The sequence below is a fragment of the Pezoporus wallicus genome, unplaced genomic scaffold (assembly GCF_028554395.1).
Source record: "Pezoporus wallicus isolate ANWC-B61680 ecotype Strahan unplaced genomic scaffold, APGP_CSIRO_Pwel_v1 contig_5767, whole genome shotgun sequence".
Taxonomy (NCBI): domain Eukaryota; kingdom Metazoa; phylum Chordata; class Aves; order Psittaciformes; family Psittacidae; genus Pezoporus; species Pezoporus wallicus.
Genome location: NW_026640599.1, coordinates 9,501,903 through 9,514,934, shown reverse-complemented (window position 1 = coordinate 9,514,934; position 13,032 = coordinate 9,501,903). Strand labels below are relative to the sequence as shown.

General features: G+C 38.6%; 1 protein-coding gene across 1 annotated transcript in view; it reads right to left on the bottom strand.

Annotated features, from left to right (window-relative positions):
• The window catches only part of PHEX (phosphate regulating endopeptidase X-linked), a 95,119-nt gene that overhangs the window by 16,531 nt on the left and 65,556 nt on the right, over positions 1-13,032 (bottom strand). Inside the window, exon 15 of the mRNA XM_057419614.1 lies at positions 6,648-6,706. Coding sequence (XP_057275597.1) covers positions 6,648-6,706 — 59 coding nt within the window. The remainder of the gene's footprint in view (positions 1-6,647; positions 6,707-13,032) is intronic.

The window sequence follows — 13,032 nt, the reverse complement described above, 5'->3', positions numbered from 1 at the left end:
TTAATGAATGCATTTACCAGCTAATACCTTCATGGTATTGCTATACACATTTTGCAGATGAAAATCCTGAGACTCAGTGTAATATTGTTACTTCACTGAGGAGACACAAGCAATCACATTTCATCTGTTAGTTTAATGAAACAGTGCAGACTAAGAATAGATGAAATAAACTAAAAACACATGACATGGCTCACTAAATCATGAGGAAATTTGGAGTCCAAATCTAAATATGAATTCAAACTCTATAGTTCGATTACATTATTCAGTTATATTGCATGGTATCTTTAACTAAGAAAGACAAGATCTACTAAAGCCTTATTCCAAGTTAGTGCATTTACAATTTCCAATATTATTTGGCTTGTTTAAAGCAACTTCTGACAGGCTAGTGAATCCAGTATGTAAGCAATGGATATGGAAGACAGCTGTGCTAAATTGTGTGGTATACAGGGTACTCTGTTGTTGTACTGGCAATTCTCAGATGTGTTCAACAGTTGTAACTTGTTTTACAAGTGTTATTGAATGAATTCAGAGGGAGAGTTCTAAGGAGATAAGATATAAGCAGAAGACTAACTGCTGGTCAGTAAACAAAGGATAGTGATTTCACATAAGGAATTAACATAAAGACAACCAGGGTGTTTAGTTACCTAAAAACAGCATGAAAGGGAGGATACATTTGTTTAAAATGGTTCCACGGAGTTCTGTTTGAACAACTGAAGCTCTTCCCAGCGCCTTTTGACTTTGCATATCCTGCCTCTGCAAGGGTGTCCTGCTAGTTCTCTCAAATACGCCAAAATGGGGAAACGTTATGGATGCTGTAAACCATCTCAGACAGCTTTGAGCACCATACGTAAGTGATTAGGATCAAAATCTCTGTCATAACACGGACCTGAATCCTATGTTTAATTTCAAGTTTTGTGGAAAATGAGGATAGAAAATATAAATTGTGTAAGGCAGAGTAACTGTTCCATGCTATGTGTGAATACAAAGCTTAACTTTCTGATGAGTAGGAAATAAATTCATTAACAGATAAAAAGAAGTGGTCGTCTTTAAAGCAGAGGACTCAGCAGCCTCTGGTTCAATTCTTGGCTCAGTTTATGCTCTACCTGACAAAAGGCTCTTTGTGTTTATGAAAAAGCAAGAACCCAAATTTCCCAGCCTCTATGGGAGAATGGCTTGCGAGGGGCCAATGAATACTGTATGCTAAGGGACTAGGAAACCTGTGAAAACACGTTTTTACAAGAAACTCTGACGTTTATTTTCTGAAGGAAAACACTCTCTGGATTCCCTAGAAGAAGAAGAAAAAAACCAACCAAACAAACAAAAAAAAACAAAACAAAAACCCACACAAAACCACAAATAAACAGAGAAAAAAAAAAAAAATCAAAGAAAATGTTCTCCTGTTTTATACATATATAGATAAGACTCTTAGGAAGAAGAAATTAAGAAAGGATGTAAGGACTGGGCATCATCTCACCTATGACTGTAATTAAATAAAAGAGAATATTGGTCATTAGTAAACAGGGAAATTGAAATGAAGGCTCACTTAAGAACATTTAAAGCTTACTTAATAACAGGGCTCAGAAAGTGTTCAGTCCAAAACTGTTATGTTTATTAACCTCTTGGAAACTAATGGCACACTTGAAACTACTTCATCAATAACCTTCCAATTAGTCTAGTTCTTAAGAGAAGAGAAAGGGCCCCTATGAGCAGTTCTCTTGCCCTCCCCTGGCCACAGCACTGTGTGCTGTTTGCCAGCACTTCCCTGGCTCTTGGCAAGATAAGAGTTCTCCCTTGCAACTCACAGCATCAGCAAGCTGCCAGCATCAATATCTGTTTGCTGCTTTCTATAAAGATGATACTTACTGGCTAATATGAGCTCTCATCTGTGGTTCTCTCTATGGATGCTAATTCAAAAGTAATTTTAGAATTTTGGTTTAGATTATATCTTCTTCCTGTAACATGTAATGAAGCCGCTCTCTAAAGGGGCCTCTTGACTTTCACTAGAGAACTGCAATACAAGCACAGATGACTTAGAAGGAGCATGGGTATAAACTTACGGAGATAATATCAACAGTAGTTAATTATCCAATACATCTATTCAAGCTTATACCTCATGAATGTGTTGCTTATATTTTCCTCAGTTCACTGTAAATCCAGTTTTCATTACTGTTCACAACCCACAAATGGTACTTTTTTTGATATATTCTACAGACATACAGATTTACACTTGGAAAAAAAAATTAAATACACCAAATGTCTAATGAGCAATTCCCTTATATCCTTAACATATTCAAGGGCCAATATTTTAGTGCTGTAATAAAATAAAACCTTCTCTCTAAAAGAAGTATGCTAGCATACTTTGATCATCACTTGTATCTATTTTCAACACATATTTGTTGACTGCTTTTGAGTGCATTACAATAAACAGAGTCTTTCAGAAAATGTTTTTGCATTCCACTTATGATAGTTAAAAAGATAGTATGCTTAGAATATAGGAAATGCACTTAGACACCTTTTTAGAATCTAAAGGCAGTGACATGTGTCTTTTTTATTTTAAGTGCCCATACATCTGGGGAGAAATTGATGAGCAAATGCAAAGAAAATAAAATAATTATCCAAACTAGGATTAAAAAAAATATTAACAACCATTATAAACATGCATGGCTGTTAATCTAAGACACTTTGTATTATGGTAAAAGAGGAAATAAATAAATAGAACTCATGTAAAGAAAACATCAGGAGTGAATTTGCATAGTAATAGGATAAACTATATGTACCACTTTTTTAACTCTGCTCTTTCCAGCACATCTTATCTTGATACATCTACTTATTTCTGCTTTGGAGATATTAACAGAATTGTTGTCTATTCAAGTTATCAGTAGTTTAGTAATGAAAACTAAATGAAGCAATAGCAAACATATGGCTGCTTGCACTGATGTGCAGCAAGATTTGTTACAATTTACTTCATGTGCAAGTTTTGCTGTATTCTCAAAAATCTAATAATTTTCTAAATTATCAAGTTTCTAGTCTCCAATAATTTCAGTTTTTGTGAAGAAAGACCTTTTCTTTCAAGTAATGGAGTAGTCAAGTGGTCAAGTTAAAAACACTAACACTTTGCCTGCATATGAAGATTTCATAGACTTGTTTGGAGATTGCAGTGATTTCTTGTTTAAAGCCTACATCCAGTGATACAGACTACAGAGGCAAAAGAGCTTCTAATTCTTCCACCAGGAGTGTATGAGAGACCTCTCTGTGCTCTGAGCACAAAAAGCAAAAGCAGCTTCCTAAAATTCAGATGTGATCAGAATCTTCAAGCTCTCCTCCACTTCTGCAGGTACCTCATGACAGCTCCTTTTCAGGCTCCGTGGTTCAAGGCACTGATGCTGCTTTTTCTCTAAACCCTTTCACAAAGCCTTCGGTAACCAACCAAGTTTAGAGTAGCTGTGGTTATATGTTCGTAACATCGCACAGTACATTTCCATTTCCAAACTGAACAGTCTTAATTTTTAAAATCAACTTTGGGACCAGGTATTTTCCAGTTAACGTAGAAGCTGCTTTCCAGAAACAATTTTTATTGTGCATTTGCAAATTCTTGTTCCTGAAATTGTCCTTCTTACTAAACTCATTTACCAAGAGCAAAAACAGCAGTAACCAGTAGATGTGTAGGGAAAGAGCATCAGGCACCTATCTGGGAAGCAATTTTTCTACTAGTGTATCTTTCTACCCTCCAGCAATCAGTAGCAGAGAGACCTTTCCTCCTGGAACAAGTTTATATCCATCTGCTCTTTTGTTCAGAACAGAATGCCCTCTTTTTCAGATCATCTGCTTCCCAGCACAGATCCTCATAACTCCTATTTTGAAAACAAGGAACCTTTCTTTCCCAAGATAACGTCCAGTTAATAGCATTGGGAAAGTGCTCTATGGAATAAAGATAGCACATCATGAACACTTATTCGTTTTCTGGATTTCAAAAAAAAAAGAACTTTTTTTTTCTAAAAATTGTATCATATGGTTATTTCTTCTCTCTTATTCATTCATGTTGCGAACATAGTTTCCTTCAAATAGGCTCTAGAATGACTTTTTATGCAGATCCCTCTGGATTCCCTTTTGAAAAATAGCATTCAACACGTGCCACACCTATTCTTCCTGTGCTAAGGCCACTGTAAGTGATAAGCTATACATCAAAGCTGGTTGTTTGGCAATTTCTTGTCTAAGTTCCTTTGAAATACCTGGGAGAACATAATCTGGTCTTTATATTTGTCACAGTTCATTTATGAATTTCTTCTAAAGTACCTTCTATTGACCCTAGATTTGAATTCATGGGTCTTACTTCCCATCAGAAAAACCTCCAGGATAAGAACTTCACAAACTTTTCCAATGCAAAGAATTATCGTATGCTTATTTTTGACACTCTCCTCTTTCAGTGTGTTTGAAAAAAGGTTTTATTATTATTTCTTATGTTCTTAGAAAGTTGATCTTCAAAATATTTTTGGGCTTGCTTTATCACAACCTTATATTTTATTTTATAATTGCTTATTGTTCATGCTTATTTCTTATTCTCAACTTACTCTCTATTGTAGAACTTTTTTCTGTTGTTTAACTAAGCTTTAAAAAGACCACAGTTTTTGTAGCATATCACCAACGCTGGCAGAACTTTGTATGGATTACTACTGAAAGCTTAGCTGCAAAGCAGTAAGCTTGTAACTGCTGTGGGTGAGATTTGTGTGGCATATACATCACGCTATACAAGTATGTATGGGCTCACAAACTTCAGTTTCCTGCACTGAAGTTCTTTCCCAGCAGCATTAATGGGAACTCAACAGCGATGTGCTGAATATTCATCAGCAGCTTCAGGCCTAAGCATGTTCCTCCCACATCCGCTGGGGCCTCTTCCCTTGCAAATCACATCAGCCAACAGCGGAAGACTTTGTACTGTGCCTTTCTTTAAATCTTCCCTCTTAATGTACATTGCTTTTAGGGCATGATTACATTTGTACCGTTCTCTCAGGTAGGAGAGGGTTTTATTCAGAAAGAGCCACCTAAATCCTTTTCCTTTTAGGAACAGTCCTAAAGACAGTGAGCAGCAGTATAATAAGGTCAGCAGTTATGATAGAAAATACAGTTGCCTCGACACCCATGACTGATAGGTTACATTTGACAGCTCTCTGCTTTGTGACACTGTTAAAGACAGTGAGTGGGAAATTTAGCTTCAGTCACTCCAGCCTCTGTTACAGCTTTCTCTAATGTGCCATGGCAGAGAGGCTGAGACAGCCGAATGCTACTGAAACTTGAAAGGACCCAATATTAAAGAAGACATAAGAGCAACGGTTCTCATTTTGCAGTGGCCAGTCTTCCTCTCTCTTCACACAGTACATCTGAAGCAGCAGTGGTGGCTGGTGCTTAGTTCAGCAGAAAAAGCACTTGTCACACTTTACAGGTACTTCTGAGCTGTGATCAGCTCAGGGAAATCTGCCTCAGATGATCAGCAAAAAAGTGGCTGTTTAATGATGGGAACCTTCTAGTGAAGGTAGAGAGGTCTATGCCTAGAAATAGATTTAAGCAAAAGAACTGCTTAATTGTCACACACACTTTACAAATGATCTCACTTGGAGTCGAAAGAATTTAAGTGAGTGGTCTGACAGCAAAAACTGTTTACAGAAATAGGTAGGAGAAGATACCAGCAGACCCAGATTGTGAGTCCTCTGCTGTAACCTGTTCAGTGTGATATATTCACATTGTCCCTGTCAAAAAGTAATTCTCTCTGCAACCAAAAGAGATGCAGAAGTAAAAGGGGAAGTCACTCAACGATTTTAGACATGCCTGTCCTTGGGGACTGAGACCACAGAGATTATGGCAGCTGCCTTCCAGACACTGACAGCACAGAGCAAGAAGGCTGATTTAACCTGCAAGCCTTATATAAGAGCAAAGAATGTCAGGGTAAAGGTAGTGCTGTTGTACACAGAAATACTGGTGTAGACTTTAATAGCCACTTAGAAATTTCTGATGCAAAGTCCCATTAAAATAAATGGGAGTGAATATCCAGATCCACACACATCTTTGAAAAACTCAGCTCTTTCACCTCATGTGCTTCCAAATCCAGATTTATGCTCTCTAAAACCCGCCAGTAACTAAAATTAGCAGAAGAAAGGTTTTACTGTGCATGCGAGATAATTTCATCAGACTCTACAGGTAAGAATTTTAAGTTAACTACAGATACCACTTCTTGTCCTTGAAAGCATTGAACAAACCCACTGGCCACCAGTTCTTAGATTTTCTGGTCTGTCTCACAGTCTTCTCTAGTCAGGCTTACTGATACATATTTATTAAAACTAGAGGACTGAAGGCAGCTATCACTGTATATTTATGGAGGTATGTGTACACATCTTTTTGCTACAGAAAACAGAAGACAGAAACATTAAGCTTTAATAAAAGTGATTTAAGCTAATGGCCACTACGACTCAGCTGACATGTGGTAACTTGTCAAGCAACAGTAATTTAAATCTGTGGGAACCCTGGGGTTTCCAGAACTACCTTCTCACTTATTTTCAGTCACAAACACACAAAACTGTACAGATATTATCTGGAGCTTGACACATACAACTCCTAAACAAGCACTTTATAAGGAAGCTCAGAAGTCAGATACTCACTGATTTGGTTGGTAGATGCACTATAAAAAGCATTTACAGTCGTTGGGCTTGTAAACCACCTGTAGTAAGAGCAAAAGAAATAAGCTGTCAGTACACTTACACAACTTTATGAACAGAATGAGCAAAGGTAGAGTGAACTCAGTGAAAAGGAAGGAAAATGTCAAGGACAAGCTACATTAAAGTATTTCTCCATTTCAACATGTTACCTAGATGCTTTCTGGAACATTGAAAGCTACTGTTTAATGGATTTATTTTAAGTGCAATGAAAGTTCAAGAGAAGTGATTGTTAGGTTTCCTATTACCTAATCCTTTTAATTCTAAGTTACCCTCTTGCTTGTGAGATCTGCCAGGCTGATAAGCTGAAGTTCACCCAACAGAAGCTGCAACACTGATAGCAGCTGTGAAAACTTTGTTAGGTGCCTTTCAACCACGTGTGGAGAAACTCCCTCTTGAAATTAGAGAATTTTGAAACAAGTGAAGTGGCTTCAGGCACTTTGCTGAACAACAACTTGAATAATTAGGATGATGCCAGAAACATGGGCAGGTGCTTTCTGGGAACCTAAATTCAAAATAAACAGATTCTGTGCCCTACTCAATGAAAATGGCCATCAGCATGCTTATAAACACATGGACCTCTTGCAAGGCAAATCAAATTTTAAAAGAATATTAGGATTTCTTCTCATAGTTAGATTTCTCGTGCATACTGGAGGGAAACCTAGGTTTGAATAGCAAATAGGATTTATGAATCTGCTTAGTTTAACCTCATCTACACTGATAATGGCTTCACCCATATGTGTGGAAAATCTCAGCTGCCTTCAGCAAGATCCAGATCCCCTCAGATGAAACTCTGAGTTGAGTCCAAGATTCCACTCTGATCTTATAAGGAAGAACTGAGATAAAAGTAGTAAAATCATGAGAATTAGGGGTTAATTCATAATAAATTAGAAACAGCTCTAGTAAATGTCCAAACAGGAAGATCCTGATGTCTTTAGCAATGCATTACTTGGAAGTTTTGTAAAGTCAAATGAATGGAATGCAATTGATTTGGAAAATTTCTTTCAAAGATAAGAAATAGGAGCTCAAAACAAAGAGTAAGACAAAGGAAGGTCTATCAGAACACAGGAAGTGTGATGTCAGTGACAGTGGCATACACAATCTGTGCTTCAGAATAGCACCATCAAATGAATGAGTTATCTGCAGATCCTGACTGGTTTTCTGACAACTGATGTTCTCACATAAACTGAAAAAAAAAGGGGAGAGTTTTAGTATGGCAGAATTCTGTCTTTTATCAATAAATTTATCTATTTCTCCAATCTTCAAAGCTGAGTGGCTTATTTTATAGTGCAGCAACAAGAAAAACTAACCAATGAAAGCAAAGAGTGATATCATGTAAGTATCTTAACCATCCATTGCATTATAGGCTCTAATTGCCACGTATCACTCTCCCTGGGTTTTTTACTCGGAGATTCTGAAGGGGAGGAGCAGGGGGAGGTTGTTTTCCGTTTCCTCTATAATAATGAGATTAAATGTTAGAGGTAATGTAGTGAGTTAATGGGAAACTGAAGAAAGAATGCTTATGATGAGGGGATAAAGTAAAAATTAGGGGGCTTAATTAGCTATGTATCAATGTCAAGTTTGTTCACATCAGCAATCAGCTCTACTGTTTTGAAGGATGGAAGCCAGCCACCTGTGTGGTGGGACCTGCTCTCCAGAATTAGCGGTGGCTCTGGAGGACTCTATCCCTTTTTTCATGAGGAAAGAACGCATCTGACACACTCAACACTTTAATTTAGATTTTACTGTAAGTTTGAACAAAGACACATAGTGCTGTGACTTCTACCTCACCCTGCTGGCTTGTTCTACTTAAAACAGCCATTCTGTGCTCTCAAACAGTAAGTTTTAAGCATGAGAAAAACTTCCAGGGCAACAAATCCTCCGTTTTTACAAATCCTTCTCATAACAAGTATCTTACAGGGCCTCTCATTTCCAGTCATAGGATCAACAGTCTGAGATGGATAACAAATACTTCAAAACAGATTAATGTGCTTTGCTCTTCTCCCCACCCTCCTAGCTGCTCCAGCCCCAGGGGCTCACCACAGGTAGTTCAAGATAGGAACCCCCACAAGCATTGGTTAAAGAGCTCTTAATTGACATGCAACACCTCTGTAATAGAACAAGTTTGCACCCGTTTTTATTGAGGAGCTAACCAGCGATTAACATACTTGCCAGCAGAGATGCACCTCACTCTACTGGAGAACAACTGCAAAGGCTGTTGCCATTTAGTCTGCAGCTACTAAGGGAAGACATCACACCAGGCTTTCATATCTGTGAACTCATAGACTTGTAACTGACATGCTAGCAGCTAAGTCTCATCACAACATTCCCATCCCGAGAATGCTTCTTTCTTTATGATCTACCACTACAATAACAGAGCCCATCCTGTTTCCTGAACATAATATGAGCCAAAGACTGATATCAGCCTCCATTTTCTCACTATAAAACTGCACTAAGTTCTTTCCAAATTACTCTTTCATAATGAGGCCTCGAGAATTACCTTGTATAAAGTTTGTTATGTTTTTAAGCAGCTAGAAAGAGAAGACTTAGCAGCTGAGACAAGGAGTTGGGAAGAATATGATTTCTCCAGTGACAAGCAGAGTAGACTGCTGAATTTCATATTTGATGTTTAGACACTCAGCAAGGAGCATATTTTCACTCCAGCATTTTGTTGTACCATTCTGAGCCACCCTCAAAAAGATTTAGGGAGCATTTTACACAAAAAAAAAACAGAAATAACCAAGACTGTTTCCATTCAGATTAGCAGAACAGCTTCACCTCTCATCTGTCATCCTCTTTCAATGAGCTTCTTGAATTGTTTGAACGTTCAGTGACAGACCTTAACTAATAACACACTGAATTACTATATGAAGGTCTGTAACAAATAGATGTCACTGTTAAATTTTAAGGTGAAGCAAATTTAGAGATAGTTCTCCCATTCCTATTTGGAGTCAGGTTGCCTGGGCATTTGCTCTGGGTCTGGTTACAATTTCATTTGATCTATTAGCAGAAGGATAGAAAAAAAAAAGACAGGTATAACAGATGTTAACCTCTTCACCTATTTAACCTCTAAACTTTTTAAACGAAATACAAAAACATCTAGAATTGTTTACACTGTTTTCATTTGCTATTAACATGTGAAAAAGGACAGCTCTGAATGATGTCCCATAACCTTACCTATTGCCTACTGCATCAGAGGAAACCTAATCTGTAGACTTGACACTTGTAAGTTTGAAATTTTTCCTGTAGAATTGAAATCTGAAACCTGCACTGAGATAGCAAGTGGGGCAGATGCTCTATTAGGTTTATGTTCATTTAGGCTACAGTTTTCTCTGTGATATCTTCCTTTCCAAGTTAAGAGTATAGTGTACTACATTGCCAAGGGTGAAGAGGGGTGGCTGGAAATTTTTACTGTACAGGGAAAAGCTTGTTAATTTGTCTGTAAAGCACAAACTGAATTTTCAATTTTTTTCTGTCAACCATTTTAATTAGAAGAAATCTCTCAAGTGGAGCAGGATTTTGTGTTCAATGTCCCAAGTAAGATTTTTTTTTTTTTAGCTCATATAAGTAAAGAAAAAAGAACTTGTGAATGCAAAACATCTAACCTGGTTAGGAGTGAAAGGCTGTACAAAGTTGTTAATGAGGCTGGAATCTGGAAAATTGCTTCTGAAGAAAGAATTATAAAGAAAAACTTCTAAAGGGCAATCTTCAAGGTAACTTTCAAAAATGTATTTAATCTTCCTGTTGTTAGACTGTTTTATACATTTTTCTGTGTAGACTCAGAGAGGATTAGCCACCTAAGCCAGGCTGCCATCAGTCTCCCCTGGGACTGGGCATGAAACTGGGATAGTAAGGCTGGGCACAGCTTCCAGTGCCACACCACTGCTTAAAATGAGATTCAAAGACCAAGAAACGGTTCCAGGAGGCTTCTTTCCCTTCTTTCCTCTCCAGGGCAGGTCCACCCACAGGATTTCTGAGCTTACCAACAGCATCTCTTCAGCAGACAACAGCCTGCCCAGTGTCTTTCATGGCTTCTTTTCCCTTTATGCAGAAGGAGTTTTTATACTGTCCCTAATGGCATCCAGCCCAGCACTTCTCAGAGCTGCCCTCCCCTGTGGAGAACCAAGAGCGAGGGCTTACAAACATTAATGTGTGGTCAAGAAACTGGAATAGGTCCTGAAGGACTCCCAGGAATCTTCTCATAGTATGCTTCTGCTGTGTCCTCTTACAGGGTTACTAGATACCAACATCTCCAGCACTGAAAGCTGAGTCAAAAGTGAAGAAAGATTTGGCCAGGTCTAGAAAACTTTAAGGTAGATGTCCTGATTTCAAAGGAGAGTGATTAATAATAATGAAATGATATGCCCAAGAAGTCCTCTGATGCCTTGCTATCTATCTGTCACTAACTATTATGTCAGCATTAAGGACAGATCAAATCTCTGTTAAAAAGGTACGGATCTGTGCTTGCATATACACACACATGTATGTATGTTTGTATGTATGAATGTATACAGCTCCACTGATGGATAAGCAAATACCACTCAATCCCTGATTTTCCTTTATCTCTCCCTTCCACATGGCCACCACTTCCCCACACATTGCCTTTCACCTCCCTCTGCTCTGTGTCTCACCTGGGTTATAAACGCCTTCATACCTGGTCCACTTCCTCCCATGCTCCCCTCTTCCAGCTTCACTTTCTCCATTCAGCTCCTTCAATTCAACCTGAGGAATATGCATCATATTCCCCAGCTCCTGCCACAAATCCCTTTTGTATGCTTCTCTCCTGATACCTGAACACTTCTCTTGTTTGACAGAGCCAGCTGTGAAGATGACAACCATTTCCCCAGCCAGCTGTTAGGATCACAGCTGGCATCCAAATCAGCAATTGAGGCCAGCAAATTGTACCTCTGGCATCTGTGGTGCCCACAGGGAGCCCTGGCCCCTGGGACTGGCAGAATAGGAAGCTTCAGCACCCTCATGCCTTGTCACAGCTTCTTAGTACCAGCTTGGGCTGGGTATGTCCCCCCATCCATGCCCTGAGCAATGCCTCACCTGACTTCCCCCATACTTCTTTTTTCCTGTAAGGCAGATAACTGCTAGGATGAGAGGGAGCAGAAAAGAGGACAAGAATTTTTATCATTACTTCTGCTTTTGGGGAAATTTCCTCTTTTTAGATTACAAAACTGTTGAATTTCCAGAATAACTGATTTCCACTTCGATATTCACATTTCTCCTTGCTTTATCAAACTCCATTGTTTTGTATCTCCCAGCTCCTATGTGGTGTTTCCTTGGTGCTTTGAGTGAACCATCATTTTGATTTTCCATTTACTTGACTATGGTGAGGAAAGTGAGTCCAGTTTGAAATAATATTGCTGAGAAATCTGGACAGTAAATATAGCGGTTTACATTTTTGGAGTAATATTACTTTACCAGCAGGCAACTTCTTTAAGCACTCATTTTCCTATTTATCTTTTCCAGTTCACAATTTGGACAATCTCATAAAATTGATCTCGAAATGTAAATGCTATGCTACAACCTACTGAACTAGAGAGAAGAAGAAATGAAGCAAACAAACAAAACGCCAAAGGTAGGTCTTAACACAGTGGGAAGCTTCAGCGTGGACCAAAGATCTGAGAGTTCTATGAAGTACAAAAGCTCAAAAAAAAAAAAACCAACAAAAACCAAACCAAAACAAAAGCAGGAGAAAAAAAAGGAAAGAAAAAAAAGAGAAGTGAAAACATGAGAAAGCAGTAGAGTGCGATAGTTAAAATGTGGCAAGTACTGATATTTTTAAGACCACATTTGAGACGCCTCAGGTCAGCGGTTGGGAGTTACCGGTTTACTGCAATAAAAAAGACTGGAGATGACAATCGCTGTCAGCACCTTCACACCCCTCAGCAGACACAGAAAAGCAAACAGTGTGACATCACTTTCAGAGCCCTTTTCAATCACCAAACAGGCACAAAGGTAGAATAATCTCCTAGCATGAGGGCTCAGGTGGGGATTAGCCCTAGCCCTGCAAAGGCAGAGCATATAGCTATGCTGACAAAGGAAAGACAGCAAAAATCCAGCTGGGATCCCCCAGGCCAGAGTATGCCCTGCGGGATGCCAAGAAAAGCAAGATAATGTTGATGAAGGGACTGATGTCAAGTAGTCCCTGAAATAAGATGGTAAAGACAAGCATGACAAAGTGTTCAATCTTCTAGTGGGCAATCAAGTAAAACTTTCATTTTTTAAGCATATCCATGCAACAGTTCTCACATTACAGCCATTGAGGAGTACAGTCAGGGATTACCTGCTAGTTAATTTCCTTACAGGAAAGATTTCCCAC